The sequence below is a fragment of the Rissa tridactyla genome, chromosome 6 (assembly GCF_028500815.1).
Source record: "Rissa tridactyla isolate bRisTri1 chromosome 6, bRisTri1.patW.cur.20221130, whole genome shotgun sequence".
Classification (NCBI taxonomy): Eukaryota; Metazoa; Chordata; class Aves; order Charadriiformes; family Laridae; genus Rissa; species Rissa tridactyla.
Genome location: NC_071471.1, coordinates 37,759,077 through 37,780,433, shown reverse-complemented (window position 1 = coordinate 37,780,433; position 21,357 = coordinate 37,759,077). Strand labels below are relative to the sequence as shown.

The 21,357-nt window shown below is 37.3% G+C and overlaps 1 protein-coding gene across 3 annotated transcripts in view; it reads right to left on the bottom strand.

Annotated features, from left to right (window-relative positions):
- Positions 1-16,093, bottom strand: part of CTNNA3 (catenin alpha 3) — a 533,166-nt gene extending 517,073 nt beyond the window's left edge. Inside the window, exons 1-2 of one of the 3 annotated variants that reach the window (XM_054204553.1) lie at positions 15,981-16,093; positions 4,343-4,449 (exon numbers count right to left, since the gene is read on the bottom strand). In XM_054204553.1, the coding sequence (XP_054060528.1) occupies positions 4,343-4,444 (102 nt within the window). In that variant the 5' untranslated portion in view covers positions 4,445-4,449; positions 15,981-16,093. Of the gene's footprint in view, positions 1-4,342; positions 4,450-6,990; positions 7,010-11,281; positions 11,411-15,980 lie in introns of those variants that run through there. The other 2 variants (XM_054204552.1, XM_054204554.1) reach the window with 2 other exon arrangements.
- Between the last annotated feature and the right edge of the window lie 5,264 nt (positions 16,094-21,357).

The window sequence follows — 21,357 nt, the reverse complement described above, 5'->3', positions numbered from 1 at the left end:
AGAATCATAGAATCATTCCTGTTGGAAAAGACCCTTGGGATCATCAAGTCCAACCACCAACCCCACTCTAACAAAGTTCTCCCCTACACCATATCCCCCAACACCACATCTCAACGACTCTTAAACACATTCAGGCATCATATGTATAAAAATTAAATAGATGGAAGACAAGAGGTTTGGCAAGGAAAAGCTCTGACAAATATTTACTTGTGTATACATACACACACACAACACACATATATTAAAAGTGTGTGTATACAAAAATATATAGAGAGCACTCTGGATACAATATCCAAAGAAATGGCAAATTTAAAGCTTATAAGACTTGGAATGACTGCAGAGCAAAGGCAGTTATGAAGTGTTTCCTGCATGAATTAATGAAGCTGTATGAATCTCATCGTATCTTTTAAAACTTGTACATCAATTCAAAAGGAAAAATTCTTATAATAGCTTGCTACACAACCAAATTTATACCTAGCATGACTGTAATCATTACATAGTATAGCAAAGAGATTAAACAGATTTCAGTCTCCGAGAATGAGATAAAGCAAAAGGATATTTTCCATTACATTAATTGTTATATTTTGTGAGTGAATCTAGCACAGGCATGACAAATATAAGACATCAGCTATGTGAATGAAAATGCTTTATGATCTACTGATTGCTTCACACTAATTGCTCCATAACAGAGCACATCTCTGATAAAAGCCCAGAATTAAAGAAAGATTGTCTGAGCATGTACCCAATTTACATCAAGGCAGCTGTCAGCTGAATGATGTCAATTTTGACAACTATCACTTGTAGTGTGCCAAATGCATTGATAGGGAATTTCACCTAAAAGCCTTCCTTTCAAAACTAATGTCGTCAAAGCACATGGAATAAAATAAAATAAAGGCCATGGACAGAGAGAACCCCTTCTGGTGAGGGGGCAACTGGACAGTATTAAAGAAACTTTTTTGCAATAGATAGAAAACAGAGTGCAGCTAGTAGTACATCCCCATGATAGCACAATTTATAAGGCTGCACACAGAATTACACTAATGCAGTTATTCACTTCCAACAGAGTTTCTACCTCTGCAGAGCCCTGCACAGAACTATTTGAATTTACCACCTGGGTCAGGCCACTCTTTGCGATGCAAAGAGGGAAATGCAGCTCCTACAATCCCCCAAACATTGTAATTCAGGGGCACTGTTTTATACCAGGGCCAGAGAAGTTGCCAAGTCAGAGAGGGTTTTATACAAACCAAAGTGTCATACTGTTTACACAGTATCAAAGTGATCACTGCTGTGAATTGCAGATTGCAATGAAGAGCAATAATCTATCATCAAAGTCATTTGCAAAGTTACTTCCACATAGGCTGGTTTTGCCTTCATTTTCTCCCATATCAATGCTGTTAATCTAATGATTGCTCTAACACTTAGCATAACGGGCTAGGACAGACTTCGGAAAAGCTCAAACACTTCCACTGTCTCTTTCCGACCAGAGCATTACAAGGCTATTAAATAAATAAATAAATTAGAACATAAATCTCAAAGTTAAACTGCATTCAAACCAGCAGCTGCCAAGTGAAACAAGCCAGAGCATACTATTCATTTTTATCTGTGACTGGTCTGATTCTCTTTCTAATCATAGATCAATGTTCATTTATTGCCTTTCTATCCTTCATTGAGTATTAGTTTTAATCCCTGCTTTTGCATTTTCAAAGTATTTTCCTGTCTCCTTTCCATTCAAAATGCAAGTTTCCCTTCCGTAGTTCTGTTACAAAAAAACCAAAGCATTATAGTTGAGAGTGGGAACAGACAGCCAAAATCGTATTCTCTTTGAACCAAAGCATTCCTATTTTTAACAGACTCAAGCTTTTTGAAGATGATTGAGAAGAGCTTTAAAAAAAAAAAAAAATTAAAAAGCGTAGATGGCTTCTTTGTTTTGTTCTGGAACTGTATTTCTTTGTTTTGTTCTGGAACTGTATTTCTTTGTTTTGTCAAGTTTCTTTAATCCTGCAAAACTCATGCCAAAATTTACATTTCTTCATCTCCTCTAAAAATACCCACAGTGTAGCAGCTCGCCTCAGCACAGTCTGACCTACTGGTGTACAAGAGAAGGTTTTAAAATGCAGTCTATCAAGACACCTCTTCCTACTACTCTGAAACTAATTTTATAATCCATCCATATACGATGCTCCAGCTTGAGAACTTCGCACAAACCACTGAGCTGTTAACTGAGGCTTTATACACCGTCAGTCACACCCAGGCAAAAATAAATAAAGGCAGACAAGATGAGTTAGAGGCAGCTCAGTTAGTAACAGCTGGAAATGAAGTAATGATAAGAAGAAAAGGTTTCTTTCTGGAAAAAAAAAAAAAAAAAAAAAAAGAATCTTCCAGAAGGGACAAATGAGTAACAGAGGAAAAGAAGATCAAGTCAAAAATAAGAGAAGCAATTTCAAAGATGATAATGAAAAATTAATAAAAGAAACTGGATAAGTTAGTGAGAGGCAAAAGTTCCAAACGGGGAAAATGCAACTTTATTTGTTAATGAGAAACTTATTTCAATGAATTAACTGATTTTTAAAAGCAACTATTCTACAACTGTTATAAAACATGATCAGCATCTCTTCGCTTTTCCTAGCTTTTAGGGCACATACAGCACTTCTGGAATAAACAAAGGACTTTTCTGACTTGAAAGTCCAAATGAACATAGAACCATCACACCAAACATACTCATCCTTTTATTGCCTTCATCTTTCATCTCTCTACTCTTCCCTCCAATCATTATGTGCTGTCTCTTTAATTATAATCTGACTGTTCCCCTGTAACTGGTCACCACCCCTTGGCAAGCCCAAGGAAAGAGCATACAAAGGACTGGCTCCCAGGACAGAGAAGGAAAGATGTCATCAGAGTAGTTTGTGTGAAAAGAAGTGCATTCCTGGAATAACAAAATTTGCCATGTACCTAAGTGGCTTACTGCAGTCAAATGAAGCCCATGAGTTGTACGAGAAAAAAAAAAATTTCCTTTAATATCTGTCCAAGTACAATACTAAGTGTTTCAGTCTTAATTAAAATGGTTTTATTTATGTCTTTTCTAGAAAAAGAGAAGCTGCAAATTGAAAAAATGGAAAAATTGGAAAATTTGATAGATATGTCCTTACCTTTTTTTTAAATATGCTGTACATCCCCAATTCTTACATGTATATAAATAGAGTAACAGCCAGAGTACAGTATTCAATGTGGCTTTGCTCCATTTACAAACGGTCATCCTCCCAGTATGCTTTGTTTGTTGATTGTTAACATAAGCTATTTAACCAATAGTTACTGTCTTGTAAGAGGCATTACTCAAAGAGCTTGGAAGGATCTTAACCAACCACTGAAACTACTTCATAGCCATTGTACCTGACCATCTTCACAACCTGAAAAACAACAAAGTATTCTATGTATGTTAGCAACTGAAAGAAAATTCTGAATGAAGTCACACCTTTCTGTACCTACACAAACAGCAGCCAGAGCAGTGACTGCCACGCAAACATACCCTCTGCCACCGGGAAAAGAATACTAAATAAGCAGTGTGCAGCTGTGACAAGTAGTTTCATCTACAACATCTTGGCAAAGCTGAAGGCCAGTGATAAGCTGGCATCCTTGTGCTGTGTGTAACTGACTAATTAAATGCAGGTATCCCAGCATCTCTAAGTACAATGAAGAGAATATTCAAAACAGCCCGAGTTTCAAAACAGAAGATGTCTTTTCTGCTCTTTACCTGTAACATACTGCTACAGAGCTCTTTTAACACTTTCTTAGTTATACACATTATTTGCAAAATGAGGTCTAAATGCCTCGGTCAAGTTTTCTTTAGTTGGAAAGAAAAGTACTAATGTAGATTTATACAATATGCAACAATTGCACTGTCCTTATGGCATGTATTCTAAAATGCAACAGAATGCAATTCTTTTCAAAATTCAGATAAAGAAGCTCGCCTACGGATTTCAAGGCTTTTCTCTTCCACTCTGTACACTACTTACAATACGAAACTTTTCATTTGTTGGAAATCCATTTGCAGTGTGTTGTACATTTAAACCTCCACTAGATAATAATGTACAAGAGACTAGCTAGAACATGCAACATTTGATATGATATATTGTGTAGCATTTGCAAAAAAGGAAGTGACTAAATGAATGGCCAAATCTGGAAGAAGACAGATCACGCTGGACAGTTTCTGAGCTAGAGTAAACTACAAGTAGAGAAGAGCTGTGGGTATGCCTGCTTTTCATAATAGTGTCCTTAGCCAGGGTTCTTCAGACTTATTCCTTTCCCTCTATGGTTATGCAATTTATTTTCTGCAATACTAAAATACCTGAATTATCAGTGGTTCCAGTAATTTCTCCACAGTAAACGTCTGGATCTGCAGATCCCGAGGATCAATTTTCAGTTTAATGCTTGGCACTTTTGATGACATTTCACCTAGGTATAAAAGGAAAAAAAAAAAAAAAAAAAAAAAGAAGCAATAAGCAATTTTTAGCCACGGCTGCAAGAATCATGGCCCTCCATCAGAACCCAGAGACTGCCTATTGGAATACAGACTTGGTTCCATAACAGGCTTAGGATTTCAAGAAGTAAAATTAGTTTTTCTGATTCCTTATTTCTAAATTGTGAAAAAAATATGGAGATACTTGCATAAACTGTAAAATAATAGATTTAAAGTACATATAATTCCTTGCCTTCTCTTCTAATTTCTAAGTAGACCATATATTAAAAAAAATACAGAAAGATAATTGCATTAGAAGACCTTTGAATGTAAGTTCTCTAGTAGTCAATAAAAAGGAGCTTTAAAGCAAAAGTTATATATTACATTATTGAATTTATCACAAAACAAAAACAGTAATGCTATGTGTACAATACCTGCATCTTATTCCATGTGCCAAATTACAGTGGTCATAATGAACACTTCAAGAACAAGAATATATAGAGCAGCTCTTAAAAGTCCTGGCAATTAATAGCAGGAGAAAGTGAAACATTTAGTTATTTTACACCCTGTAATAACAAATATTTTCTAAGTGTCAAGACAGATTAAGTCAAGAAAGCCTATTACAGAAGTCAATAAGATGGAATTAAAGCTAAGTAAGGTCTTTAAAGTGAATAAATCATTCATTAGGAGCTTGATCCAAAGTCCACTGCTGTGAATTTAAGGGCTTCCACTGAGTTCACTGGGCCATGGTTCGGGCCTTTAGCTGCAGTGAAATGTGTGCATGCCAACAAAGAATTGTAACTGTGCTTTAGTAGGAATGCAACTGATTATTGCCCCAAAATAAAAGACATTTTACATTTTCCAGTAGCTTAACTTGCCATAAAACATATCCCCGCAAAGCCTTTTTAGCCAATAAAGACTTCAAACACACAAATAATGGATATCTGTCCTTTTTAAGCAGGACTTATTATAACTATTGCTGCTGTATAATAAAGTAATAAGGTACTGCAATTGTGCAGGCTGAAGAGATATATTGTCACCTTCCGGTGAACCCAGCATTGATTTAATACAACACAGTAGGTTTAGGGTTTCTTTAGTAAGTTGCATAGAAACAGATCCAAATTGTTTATCACAGAATAACTATCCAAATTGCACTTGCAAGCAAAGATAATGTGGATGATAATTAAAAAATTAAGGTTAAAGGTAATTTAGGGTTTTACCATTCTTAGTAAAGGTTATACAAGTGACAAGTTTATTCTTTTATTACAAGCTATACTAGTTGCAGCCTTAAGTTCCCACAGATTCAGCTGCATAGAGTCAGGTGATAGCACATGTAAAGAACTAATTTTTCAGTTTTAATTCCAAGTCAAAAAATAAAGTTAATAAAACTTGAGATCAGACCAACCAGAATTATACTTTTTCTATTATTAGTTTCCATGGAAGGAAGAGAACTCCAGAAACGTCAATACAAATTATTTGGCCATATTTTACACATTTAGCTTTTAGATGCTTGTTACAAACCCCAAGAAAATAAAATCTGAGACTCCCAAAATTGCCAGTGTCAGTGGTTCTCTTTCTGTCCAATGAATCAATAGGTAGGATACTCCCACAGTTTTGAAATACCCCAGTTTAACTTAACGCTCTGTTTGAAGGAACGTGAGCCCCCTCATCATTTACTGCTTCAGAAACAAGTGGTGACTACTAGTCAGGAAAAGGACTGCAGTCCTTTTGTTAATTCAAATTGTAAAGCCTCACTGCAGATGGATGCCTCAATATCTTCTGCTGGTTCTGTTCTACTCAATGTAAAATACTTATTTACTCACTGAGCTCAGAACAAAACAGGCTGAAAACACAGCAGTACGGGCTGGTGGTTAGGGCATGCTCCCAGAAGGCAAAATATTTTGTTTCCAAACTTTTCTTAGCTAACGTTTTCAGAATTTCAGAGCAAGGAGAACCACAAGAGACAGAAGACATCAAAAGTCAATGAACTCAAAATATCTACAAGCACATTCAACATAATAAATGTCCTACTGAATCAGATCAACAGTCCATCTAGCCCAGTATGTTTGTTACAGTCAGGCTATTTAGAGAGGGCACGCAAGCCCAGCCATTTCCTATGGTTCATTCTTCCAATACTTCTCCAGCATCCAGAACTGCTTATGATAGATGTTAGAGGACAGTATCCCTACCTAGCATCCATTTAAGTACATACTGTTCATGAATCTGGCAAATCTTTTTTACATTTTTTAATTACAAAAAAAAAAAGTAAAAATGCAGAGATTTGTCAGGATAGTAATATTTAGCAGCTCAATAAATCAAGAGGAAAAGTACCTGCATGAAAGGGTATAAAATCCTACAGGATGAGAAAAAGGAGAACTGGAAGAGAACAAATCTGTATCATCGAGGATCAGCCTGTTACAGAGAAGCACCTTCCTCATCTGACTCACTGGGAACAGAGGGAATATTAACGCTTGGTTTGGTGATTTATCAGTCCTAGCTTTCAAGCCTATCAATTAATAAACAATTGTTTTGCATACCTGAGTTTTACATGTACCACTTTCAGAGTCTTCTTATACACAATAAAAGTTGCCCACACAGAAGTGACCTGGAAAGACAGGGTTGCAACTAAAGTGCTTACCTCTTTTTTTTTTTTTTTCCTTTCTTTTTTTTTCCCCTTTGGTTTCTTTGAGGGTTTGGGGTGGTTGTTTTTTATTGTTGTTTTTTTTTGTTTGTTTATTTTTAGTTTGAGTGCAATGGCACCATGCATGCAATCCAACTGGTAAGAGTACAACATGGTATGCATACACACTGAGACCAAGACTGGAACTGGTTTACAAAATTGCTTACATCATTTAAATAATCTGTATTCACAAATATTTAAATGCTTACATTTGAGTAAGTAGAACTATGTTCTCCTTATCCCTTTGTAGCTGAGAAAGCAACCAGAGTGTGAAACCAGTTTATATACATTGATATCACCTCTAAAAAACTGCCAATGAGGGCAAGTCTCTGTTAAGTAGTTATGTCTATTTCTTACCTCCACAGGAGTATTCAGTTGTTTGCACCTTGTAAGGAGAGCTTCATACAGGCAAGAAATAACGGGCAACTACCTTGTCTGGGGTACTGGCTTAAAATAATACTAACATAATCCCTTTATCCTTCTTTCCTGCTAAGACTGGTTTTGTTGTTTCAAAGCTCAGCTTTTGCTCATTTCAGTTTTAATGCCAATGAGATTTTTGAAAACTAACAATGACTTTCTAAGATTACAAAGCGGCACTGTACCATATGTACCCAAACAGTCCAATAATTTAGATCACCATTATCACATTATCTTAATATCTCAGTAACATTCAGTTTTTAAGAAAGATGCCTCAAATGTGAAGCATTAAAAAATATTTTAGGTATGTGGGGATTTTTTTGGGGTTTTGGGGTGGGTTGTGTTTGGTTGTTTGGTTTTTGTTGTTGGGCTTGTTTGTGGTTGTTTGGTTTTTTTAAAAAACAAAATGAATTCTTCAGGACAAAAGCTTTACATAGCTTCTACCTGACTCTATATTTTAGACACCATCTAGTCTTTACAGAACCATAAAATTGAAAGAAAAAAAAAGACAAATATTATAATCAATTCTTGATAATATGCTGTATATCTTGCAACAAAACAAGAAATAAGGAAGGCCCTTTGCATCTGCTGTTTGGTGGAGGAATCACTAAAAGACAAATTCACAATCACCCACAGGGCTTCATGCAACAACTTAGGTCACTGTGAAAGTGCAACATCTCCTGGTTTCTTTACATTGTGCACACAACATCCTTGGAGAACTGATCTCTGCAACAAGAGTTTATTCGTACAGTTCAGGGCAAAGACATACCCACTCTGTACTCACACAAGCAGGCTCTTTTTTTACTATTCACTTCGTCTGTAGTGGTTCTTACCGTTAATACCCATCAGTTATCTATGGAAACTAAAAACAAAACTGAAACCAATTTCTCAACCATATAACTATTTGGACATACACTAAATATATAACGATGTAAGTAAAGTCTGTAAACCTCAACAGTGAGAGGTCTAGTACAAAATGCAATCTCAAAGGGCCAACACCTATTAACTGCATCATTTTATTGAACAATGAATATTCAGAAAGGTTCTGTGTTTGCAAAGTAGATTAAAATTCAAGCTTTCTTACAGGAACAACCATATAGTTATTTCCAGCAACATTTGCTATACTAGCAAGGGAGCTATCAGTAACCTGGAAGACAGGCTCCCACCGATACTCAGACCTCCACACAATCTTTTGAATTAAAGATAGTAAATATTAACTGGAGATCCTTCTTAACCCATTTAAGTAAGCTTTCCTACAGTACTAAAAATTTGCTCTGAAAGCCACAAGTGTCTGTCAGTTCACATCCCTGCTCTTCCAGTTAGCTTCAATTCCAAACTGCATGGCTACTTAATGGCTTCTTAAACCACATCTCCCATAATAAAGCAATAGTGCTGTTTGACTCTGCAGTGTTGGCAAAGTGTGTCATTTCTGTGCCTACCTGCCAGCATGCTGGTGCAGCCTGTCAGCATACAGCAGAGAAGCACCCTCATTGCTGAAAACCTATTTCTGCTGTATCCACCCCTGAATCAGAAGGCCTTTGAATTCAACAAGATACTCTCCTCCAGCTTCACTGAGATTGCATCAAACCACATCATTTCGTCCTCTTGAAAAGACAGTTTGGTGGTTTGTTTTTTTTTAATCATCTCCAATTCACTGGTTCTCTAAATGTTTAACCAACACCTCAATTAATGTGCCTTTTAGTCACATTAAAAAAAAAAAAAAAAAAAAATCACATGATATTGCTGGTTCACAGCCCTTATCTTTGATGTTTTCACAAGCCTCCCAGTATACGAGTACTTCTTGGAATCCATCACAACAGTTGCAAATAGATAGTATCGATTGTGCTGTGAATTTTTTTCTGGTTAAGACATTTATCAGTCGCAAGGGGACAGGTAAAAACTAGATGGAGATAGCACTTCATGCTTCTACTGAGATTTGAAGAAATCACTAGATGATTTTCAGGTTATTTTTTCTACAGATACACTCATGTTTTAACTTCACAGTGGCTTCCCCTCAATTCCTTGATAGAAGGGAAATAAAACCTTTGCTGCTTGCAGCAAGCGCTGCTCCCCATTGTCTCAGCACAATTTCCTATACTACAGGTCATCTACAGCGATCAGATCTTTTCTAAAATTTGTCAGATAAAAACGTAGTTGTAATTCTAGTCACTTCCTCTTACTAGAGATCACTGTGCTCCAGAATCCTACCACTGAGCAGTCTCATATTTGGGAAGCGTTACAAATACAATCCCATTTTTACAGATCAGAAAGATGTGAATCCATGTGCTGTGACTTTCCCTTTTCTGGGTTTTTGGGTTGTTTTTGGTTTTGGTTTGGGTTTTTTTTAACCTTAGCATATTGTCTAACGCAAGCATTTGTTGTTGTTTTTGGTTTTGGTTTGGGTTTTTTTTAACTTTAGCATATTGTCTAACACAAGCATTTTTATTCTTTGCTTCAGCCCTGGCTCAACCAGCTTTTGAACTTTTACTACTAAAACTACTAAAGCTACTGAACTCAACAGTAGCTTTTTAGCCTTGGGTCAGGCCCGTAACATATCGTTACCTGAAAGTCAATCGCAAAAATGATTGTTTCTGAAAATTTCTATTGTTTTCTAAGGTATAAATAACCTACTTCAGGACTCACTCACTGATTCTAGTTTTGGGGTTTATTTAAAAAAAAAAAAAAATAAGTAAAATTCTAATGCTTGCTGAAACTTCCTTAAAGCAGCCAAAATACAAATACAAGTTTGCAAGCCAATGCAGTGAAGACTACAAAATCTTAAATTATTTTGATACATGACTACATATTTTTAACTTACCTGGATCTCCTTACTGTTGTTTACCATATTAGCTAATCAGTATTTAAACAGGATTTTTTTTTTTTTAAATCAAAGCAAGAGTAATGGCTTTGATCAACCTAATTTAATGGAAGGTGTCCCTGCCCATGGCAGGGGGGTTGGAACTAGATGATCTTCAAGGTCCCTTCCAACTCTAACCATTCTATGCTTCTATGATTCTAATAGGCGATAGAAAAATAGGCAGCCAGTAAAGATCATTCTGGGGTTTTCTCTGATATTTCCACTTAGAAAGTGAACTTCTGTCCTTCCAGATCATCTTCATTAGGACAACAAATTTTGGTGCTTGCCTCAGGAAAAAATGAGAATCACAGTCCATCTTCTGTTTTTTTAAAATGCATATGTCTACTCCAGTATGATATGGCCTCTAATTACAGCAGGGATCTTGACTGCAAGATATTTTGGTAAAAGGCTGCTATAACCTCGCACTCAGTTAAATTAACCTCTACAGTAGGCAATTTCAGCACTGTAGACCAGCAGCTCTTACAACACTTAGGATGTTAAGCATGTGTCACAAGATACAGTTCTGTCTCAGAACAGCCAGAAAAGCAACCACCTGCACACTCCTACCAAGTGCTACAAACTTTAAGACAATGAGAATTTTGTCTTTTCAGCAGACTGTGCAAACTGAAACTGCTGGGTCTTTTGGTGTAAGAAAAAAAGACACAGGAAAAACAGACAAAGTTTGTATCCATCTGCAATACAATGTGAACATAGTACCTGCAGCTTTTAAACAATAAGTACACTGTATACAGACATAGATAAACTAATTAGTGTCAGAAAGCAGAGCCAAAGATAATCTGCATAAATTAGAAAACATTATCTTTAGAATCCATTTCCTGCTATATCATTAGAAAGCCAATAGCACATCACTCACCTATCCTAGAATATAAATGGTCCATATTCAGCACTAAAGCAACTGTCTATGTAATTTCCTTGTGTTAGGAACTTCAGTGCAACTGCTATGGCTCACTATTTGGCTTCTGAGGCATCTGCAACGGACTGCCTGACAAGCTCTCCAGTGTATTTCAGGATGACTGACAGGACACAGTGGCTGCTGGAGGGGTGGCAGGGGGATGGGCATCCTTAAAGCTATATACTAGAGCACAAATATGTCAAAAAAATTTAAAATTAAAAAGCTTTGGAACATTTAGGTGACATGAAACATGTCATTACTGATACTTCTGGTGCTTATCCTCATAATTTTCAGCATAGCTATTGTTTTCCCATACATTCTGATTGTATGCCAACTTCTGTCTCAGGCAATGACTCAGTCTCAGACTTCTGAGCTGGACAGCAAAGGGATTCATAAGGCTCTTACCACGTAACTTGGCACCAAATTTGTTTTGTTTTTTTTTCTATTGTATGTTACTCTACACTGACATACAATACATTACCCTATCAATTTCATAAAATGGACAGGACTATTGCCTCTGAAAAACAAGGAAGGCAAGAAAAAATATTAAAACAGTGTGGTCTGAATTAGTATTTTTAAACAAGATACACAGGGACAGGACACCTGAGGACTTCCAAGACGTGAAACATTGCTGAGAATACGTTTTATTATTTGTTCTTACTTTTAATATTTATTATATAGCTTCATCAATCGGTGACACCACCGCTCTGGGAATAAAATTTGTTAGTCCTTTTGCTACAGTCAGTACAGCAAGTGCAAATCAGGTTTTATAGAAGTCACAAAACCAGTCATTGCATTTTTCTTTAATCCTCTAGCTGATATATGACATAAGATGTTCAGAATGCTAAAATGTACTAGTTCTACTTGCAATACAACAGCATGGACTCTTTTTGCTTGAAGACGAGCTGTACTTTGTGGGCCAGACCATGCCCTGGAATGGAGCAATACTTCTCTGACACCTGGGAAGGATCTGGCCCATTTAACGCCAGGGAAAACCTATAATGCACCTGCCCAATTATTTAAATTTCCATATAAAGCTGACAGATTACACTAACCACCTCATATTTTGTCACTAGTAACAGGAAACACGTCTGTCAGTGCAAAGACACCACAAAAAAAAGAAGAGCTGGAGAACTGAAGAAGGTAGCAAGATTCAGATTTGTTAATCACATTTATTCACTGAAGGCTACTTTCTTTAAACAGGTTTTGCATTTAGGTGCAGATTTGCAGTGAAGTAACCGGAAGATCATTTTTAATGCTGAGAGCAAAAAAGAAAACAAAGAGGTTTTCTTACATTCCCTTTCATTTCCCTCTGTGTCTACTCTCTCCCTAGAGCACTTTTTTAATCCATTGGCCAACTTAACCACATCTGAAAAGCAGCTGAAATTCTCAAGGACACAAGATTTCCACCAGGTTCTTCAACATAGTTCTTGACATAGATAGAATCCTACATCATCCCTTATAATGAATCTATCAAGGAAAAACATACAGTGTAAGCCTAGTTCTTACTGGATACCAGAAAATCGACATGACACGGAATAGGTTATTAACTGACCTAATGGCATGAAAAGCTTTAACTAAGGTTTATAGAAAAAAAAAAAGTTTGAGATGGTGAAAGCATTACATCTCAATGAACATGTCTCGTGCAGACTTTCTGACGTCCTGTGAGATAGCAAATGAAGATTTTTCCCAGGGCTATAACACTCAAAACATGCTCTCTTTTCCTTGTAATAGTCATGCCTACTTTTTCTACAGCGCATTCCATCAAAGAACTTTTTCAAGCAGAGGTCGTCTTCCAATGTGACATAAGGAAACAGAATCACAGAGGAAAAATTATTTACTCAAGATCACACAGAATACCAGTGGCAGAATCAGGGATGAAGTGCTGGGATGCAACCACCTAGTCACTTAAGCACCTTACTGACACTTTCTTTAACTGAGGCCAATGAACAGGCTAAGAAGAGTAAAGCATTTCCAAAAAAACAATTAACACTATAAATCTAAAGAATATAAAATCACTTTCCATACTCGCATCAAAGTTACCCAGATACTAGTATTTCTTACTCTTAGTAAGGTCTGCTAATACATTCTTCTCCCTTAAACATACTAGCAAAATTACTGCCTTGGTTCAATGCACGCACTTCCAGCCAGTTGTGACACAGTGACAAATTCTAGGAGATGTTCCAGCAGAGGTGTGAATCTTACAGCCTGACCAGCTACAGAACTTTTGGCTTTGCACTAGCATACCAGACCCTGCTTTTCAATGAAGAGCTATCCAAAAAGGTTTGTTTTCTTCCTGAGCCTACACCCACAGCCAAGTGGCTCCGCTTAAGGGCAACCATGGAAACTTTTGAACATGACAATGCTCTCACTATATTAGCAGTAAACTAAATAATTCCATTGATATCTGTGAAATTCAAACGCATAAATACCATTACGGGTGACCGCAGAATCAAAAAATCCTACTTGGTTTAGAAATGCTTTACAAATCTTATCTCCATAGCACTTCTTCCAGGTACATTTTTGCAGGTACTGGAGTTTTTGGTCTCGGAACTGCAGTCGTAATATTTAAGATATTGAAAAGCATTTACGTCAAAAAAGACAAAAAAAGAAGGTAGTGCGACATCAGATGGCAGCATTTCATTCACAAAGAAAAGGTTTTCATTAATACTCTTTGGACCCGTTTCAAATTCTTAAAGAAAGAAAATCCTGCCACATGAGTCTCTGTGCTATTTTCACTGCATGCACTTCGAGCACAGAACAACGACCCCGCTCTATTTTAGCATACAGTTCCTACGTGGATGGCTATCCTGTGCTGGTAACGATAGGTTAAGAAGGTCTGGCTCCAAGCCCTCCCCTTTGTTATCACTTTTAAAGTGTTCTTATCTCTATTCAGAAACAGAGACTCTGTTTAAATAAAGTTCAAGTTGACCTTCCACTAAAAATAGGATATTGTTCAACTCATTAAAAAAAAAAAAAAGACAACAAAAAATTCCATGATGTGCTGCTAAAATACTTTTAATTATTTTTTATTGTTAAATGCAATCCCCTCATTTCCCCTTTTTGTTATTTGCTAAAGGTTACCTGTTGCAACATTATACTACACTGTTTTGCTTAACAAATGTCTCTTAGTCAGTTGCAATGACGTAAAAAAAATGTGGCTTAGCCTTCTCTTTGCAGAGCTGCTACTCCTGCCAACTGATTTTGTTGTTTCATACCCGTGCATTACCCCAGGATTCTTCACCATCCCATACCATTTTATGTAATTATTTTCAAATTGATATAAAGGTTTGCACTAATTGTTTTGTCCAGTGACCCAAACAGTATAAATCTTTTTCCCTGTTGTCTACAGATACGTACAAAACAACTGCAAAATTAAGGGTCGCATGTGATTGATACTTCTTAAGTATATATTAAATTTGAGACATGCATGAAAATAAAAGAAAAATGGTTCTCAGAAACTGCATCATTTTGGAAGCTGGCAAGCAGCTAGCTAGCTAGCTCTCACCTACAAAAGCATGACCTAAAAACAGGGGACAGAAAAACAGTATTTAAGCAAAACCATAATCCCACCATGCCGAGCCTGTATACATGGACAGACTTCTGACATGCAGATTAATTCTTCCAATGAGGTTCCTAGTGCTGCACGGCACCCTATTTCCTCTATCAACTCAGACAATCAGTTTCATATCAAAACATGGCTCAGAAGAAAATCTCCACTTGGTTGATGTATCATTTCTGGTGAAACAGCTTCAGAAATAAATACTAAAAACATTCCTGCCCATTTTGGCCTCCGCTGTCATTCCAGCTCAAAAGCAATTAGCTAAAGAGCAACCATAAAAAAAAAACAACCAACCAAAAAAAACACTCACCAAAACAAAAAACAAACCAACCACCCATGCAAAAACAACCAAACTTTGTTCCAAGGCGGATTAGTTTTCCCACATAGACCAACTGATTAGGAATAGGAGAGAACAGCAATAATTTTTCTAAATGCCTGTCACCAGGCCCAATTCTTTGCTGTTGGATGTCTTTTGGGCTTCACTATCTCTGAACATAGCTCTAGTCTTTAATAAGAGGAATCCAAAAATGGATTTTACATAATGGAAAACTTTGTGTGCATAAAGTTTTTGAAATATGATGAGTGTTATATTGAATGTAATAGCCCTCCATTACCCCTCACTTAAAAACAAGTGCCTTTTATATTTTAAAATAAAAAAAAAATGTATAAAATTGCCTTGTACAGTAATTCAGTATTTTCAACACTGGGGGAGTAAATATACATTTACATAAACCTTCCTTGCATTAGATGCAAAAGTACCAGGAGGTAAATTAAACTTTTTAAAATAACAGCATCCATGCAACATTTTATCCTTCCTTTTCCAATATCCCCATATGTTTTTTCATATTTGGAAAATACGCAAACACATTGCACAAGTTTGGCTACTAGCTTCAAATAACAAGATTGTGATGATTTAAAATATTCAGAGCATTTAAAAAGTCATGTTTAAAAGTTCTTTTTCTAGAAAGTTTGTTAAGAAAACCAGCTTTTTAACTCAAACTTTTGAGGCGTTTGTTTGATTAAGCAGCTACTGTTCCAGTCACAGCTTCATATACTTTCACTAAGTGGAAAATTACCTTCATTCCTCTTCAATCTTACCTTTTGTATCACGAGTCTAACAAGAGATCCTAGAAACAGCTCTGTGAAGAACTACTTTGATGCAGCTTGACTCCAGAGGCACTGACAGTGAGACTGCAAATGGTTGCCTGTCATTCCTAGTCTATGAGAAACAAAATAGGAGGGGAAAAGAGTCAAAATGGGGAGGGCAGTACCCATTCGGGACCTCCTCCTAAACTGTTAGTTCCTGACTTCACTGACAACTTGCTACTGAAAATACCACTTAAAGAAACCCCAAGCTCATTCCCAGTCTTGCAAACATAGTTTGACATTGAGCTTTTAGACCCTAAATCAGACACCATTGAAGTCAATGGCAAAGCCACCTCAGAAATCAACAAGGTTTAGGTTGAACATGAGAGGGAATGGGGAAGAAGGAAAGCAAAGGCCATTACTGTAAAACCCTGCTCAAATATAGTTGCAATGTATATTCCATAAAATTTCATACAAATAATGCTGTACATGACAACCTCCTCCATTTACCTTCATGAAATACTCAAAACATATTTCCAGATAGATAACCCCACATTTGTAAGAGGGTTGCAAGGCAGCCATTTCAGAAATGGACATGAGGAAAGTTTTGCTAATTTGCTATTTTAGCAAATTTGAGTACCCTGAAGTGTAGTATGCAATAGCGCTCATGTAAAAAAAACTCTGGAAACTCTGAAAAGGCCTAAATTGCTTAATACTTGTATCAGTTCTGCTAGAGACTCTATTCTGCTGCTTAAAATCTTAACCATCTTAAAACTTTCAGTCTGAAAATTTGTATGAGGTCCATGTGTCAGGCTGAATTTTCTTTTTGGACAATTTCAGCCACAGCAGTTTGGCTATTTTTAGTTGATTTGGAAGTAAAAAGGGCACCATCAGCCTGAAGGTTGAGGTAATCTGACACCAGCTAAGAGCACTGGAAAGGCTCAACTGGGAAAAAAAAAAAAAAAAAAAAAAAAAAAAAAACCAACCAAACACAAACCACAAAGGGAGACCTGAGGAATGAGTACATATTGTGCCTACTCACAGGTGAGGGGAAAAAAACAAGACTCCCAAGACTTGGAGAGACATAAGAGACAGTACTGAAATAGCTGGAAGGAATGAAAAAAAAAAAAAGAAAACATCACATTTGGGCCCTGTTGTGCAATGGCCAACTGGTTTCAGTACCGTCTTATGCACTTAAACCTGCACAGAAGGAAAAGATTTGAAAATCTTAAAGAAGATTTTCTTCCCCTGCAAAAGCATCAAATATTATTCATAGAAACTAAGCAAACTTTTCTAGATGATATAATAATTTATTATGGGGAAATGTACCTAGTATTTGCCATGTTAAACTTACAATATTATTCATAATTCATTCCTCAAAATTTTTTCAAGGTTCAACCTTGAAAGATAATCCTTTCTTTGCTCACCTGCAACTCATGAATTTTGAAGGCATAAATAGCAATAGCCAGAGAAGAAAGCTGCTGGAGTAGGAAAGATTTAATCTTCTGAGCACTGTATTAAAACTATGTGATGCAATCCGAGCCTAAATCTTATTAAGTGCAGCTAGTATGTCTCAGCTCGCTTATTTACTTCAAGAATGTTATTTGAAAATTAGGAACAAACAAAAATGCAATTCACTTAACTGCAAGATTCAATATATACAAGTGGAATTATATAGACAACCTCTATTACACTTTTTTAATCATTAGATCTTTGTAACTACATCAGTGCTTCATTTATGAAGTGAATTACTAGAGATCCCCTGTATTTTAATAGGTACACTAAAGAGCGGGGTGGAAAATGCTAGTTTTATTTAAAGTTATTTGTCCTGTCATTTACATTATCAAATGAGGAACAGGATTCAGATGCATTTAGATACTGCCATTTTAGATATTGTAGGATACTGCAGGTCTCCCAAAGACTTCACCCACATATGCCAGGGCTGGATATGGGGATGCTTTATGAGGCTGTAAGTGGCTAAAATAGCTCTAGAAATCTACGCTCAGGCACCTGGATTATTCCTAAATTGTCTTTATCTTAACAAATCATAGAATCTTCATGGTTGGAAAGGACCTTTGAGATCATCGAGTCCAACCATACAAATCCTCCCATTGATTTGTTGTTATAAAGCTTTTGCACTCGAACTTGGGTTTGATAGGTCACTTGTAAAACACTTGAAGTGGTAGGCACATGTAATTACAGGAAAGCACTGCAAATTTTGAAGTTATGCAGTACCCACTGCAAATACCACTACAGCACCAATTCTTAAGTACCATTAAAATATACCACACACAATATCTAAAAATATGTTAATGATATGGATTACCATAAACTACTACATACTATACTTTTCCACTTTTCCTGTCTTCCAGATTTCCTTAACAGCCTTCATGTAACCTTGTCCAAGCCTTTATAACATTTGCTCTCTATTAACTAATTATAACTCCTTATCTCATAACTTTACATCTTGCTAAATTTAATCTTCTGACTTCTACACCTAGCCCATCTTTCAGTAACTTCACTGAGCAGTTTTAATCTGGTTTTGTGCCATGTTTTGCTGGTCAATCCAATCCATTCCAATGGCCCACACACAGAAAAATAAGTTCTCACCACAGAAATAACAGCCATTTCACTGTGAAAACTACATTAAAGTAATAATGAAATTCTTATTAGAGATCTACCTTAATTTCCTTGTTCTATAATTATATTTATTTTTTTAAAAGTGTATTTTTAGATAGATGAAGTTACTCCTTCATTCAAAGATTTCTGCCTTTTTTGTTAAATTTATTAAATTTACAAGTTAGGTGAACACTTGTTCCGGTACTTATAGAATTCAATAGCATCTTACAGGCCAGCAGTTTGTCAATTCCTCTGACAAATTACAAGAACTGTATATGCTGGAGTCATTTCATTCTCTCATACTAAGAAAGTTTATTCTTCACTTTTTAAAACAAAATGAACAAACCAAGCACCATGTCCACTACAGAATATCACAAGGTTTAACCCAACAGAAAAAAAAAAAAAAAGCCAATAGCAAAAGGAAACAAAACCCTGCTCCCAACCTACCTTTCCCTCCATGTCTCTCTCCAATTCATGGTGCTTGTTCAGAGGGACTACTTCAAAAGCTCTGGTAACTTCAGGGCTGCAGTCAGAATTGGTAGGCTTTGAACAAGAGTCTTGCCATCCCAAACCAATAAAAATAAGAACCTTGTTACAAGAGGCCCTGAAAGCACTTTCAAATTTTCCAGCGGCAGTTGCTGGTAAAGGTTGAGAGGATGTTTGTACCAATGAGACAGAAACAGGGCAGCAGAGGTGAGTGCATGCATTTTCCTGGCAAGATGGCTGAAAGCAGAAGACTCTAAGCTGAAAGACGTCTGTCAAAAACCCTCTATTTTTAATAAAACACATTTTTTGCCTACTTACATTCTCATACCTTTCATGGCACAAGAAGTCAGGTCAAAATCCCAACACAGCTCTGAGCAAAATGCAACCAGGTTCATGATACGCTAGACTACCTAGAAATGCCTCTCCAGGCCACATTCTCTCTTCAGCAAGAGGGGACACTCATATACCCCTTTTTTGCCCCTGAGTCTTCCCAAATTCATTGTGAAGGAATGCTGAGTGTCCCAACAGTCTGTTGAAGACACATGTTCTGGTTACAACCTACATTCTAACGTGCCCAGCCCCCCCCTTCCCACCCCTCTCTGCCCCTTTTCCTCACGGGTGCTCTCACCCCACGACTTGAGGCCGGCACGAAAACCCACCCGCACCGGGGGCGGGTATGAGGAGGGGGAAGCCCACCGACTGCCGCCCTCTGCTCTTCACCTCGCTCCGTCCGGCAGCCGAGGGGGAGCGGGGGGACCGCCCGGGCCGCAGCCCCGCTGACAGGAGAGGCGGGAAGGTGGCGCTGGCGCCGCGCCCCGGCACGACGCCCGACGGCTGCGCGCGCGCCCCCGGCAGGCGGGCCGTGAGCCGAGGAGAAGCTTCCCCCTCGCCCTCCGCACAGGTCATCCGTGAGGGAATCTCACTCTTTTAATTCACCCGCTGCCCGCCAAACTGCTGTTCAGTCAGCAAAGTTTCTTCTTTTACACTGTGTGATGAACAGCTCTTGTTCTGCAGGCTGTCTGCCTACCAAGAGAGACGTTTTCGAAACACGCGTGTGGGAAGGCCTGCCGCCACAAGGCTGCTTCGGCCTCCTGGGAGCAGAAAATGACTTTTCCACAGACACCACTATTGGCAAATGTTCCTGTCAGATTACTTCCCAGTGGTGGTTGTGAGAATTCGACATACAAATGTGCACTAAACCTATTTGGTTTTTTTTAAGTTAAATCATTTTATGTCTATGTTCATGTATCACTCCGACACAAGCTATTTTTCCAGGTGGTAGCTTTTTCTGTCTGTGTTACTAACGATCATGATTTTTTTTCCTTTGGTTCACAAGGCAAGGTTCTGCTTTTGTATGCTCTGCTATAGGGCTCTGAATAGAATTTCACTGCTTTGAATGAGAGCTAGACCTAGTCAGACCCAGCCCTTCTGGCAAAGCACGTTGGAACTTTAATAAATCAAATTTCCAATGAAACAAGGTCTCCATAAAAATAAATCAAATTTTGACTCAAACAAGGTATCCATATCTGCATTGGGTGGACACAATCTGTAGGTCATCCCGGTCTTGGTCTGTGATCAGGTAGGGACCCTGGCCGATTAATTTCGGGGTTTCACGCATCTCATGTACCTGGATTTCATTCTCACAGAAGGCAAGTCAAAGAGTCGTAACTGGTGAGCACCTGAATCTACCCCCAGTATGGCATCAGGGCATGGCCAGTGTGACCAGACCCAGGACCTTAGGCTTACCCCTGTGTCCACCAGTATAGGTGTCATCATATTTGCTTAAATAATTTAGGCTACACTAGGCCAAAGGAAATTTTAAAATAAAAATCTTTAACAAAATTTCACACTTCTACAATAACTTGTGATGCTAGTTGTCACTTGATTCATTTCAGAAATAAAAGTTGATTTTTTTCTTTTACAGACAGCACATTGCAATATTCTGGCTGTCCATTTGCCTTCAACTATTACCTGTAAGTAATGTCAGTAATTTCTGATTTTAGTTGCATTACTAATTTATTTACTTTTAATGGAAGTACTGAGCAGAGTTAATATATTTCACATTTGTACATTATTATTTAATCAAACTTGTCAGAACTGTAATTGAATCCATAAGCTATAATTTTATACAAACAATAGATAATATTACTTAAAGAGAAAACTCTAAAAACAGCCTGCTTACAAGGCACTACTTCCCACTACTATTGAGAAGCCAGGCAGTATGAAATTAGCAGTTTGGAAGCTTAAATTGCAAAATTAATCATACCACCATTAGCATCAGAAA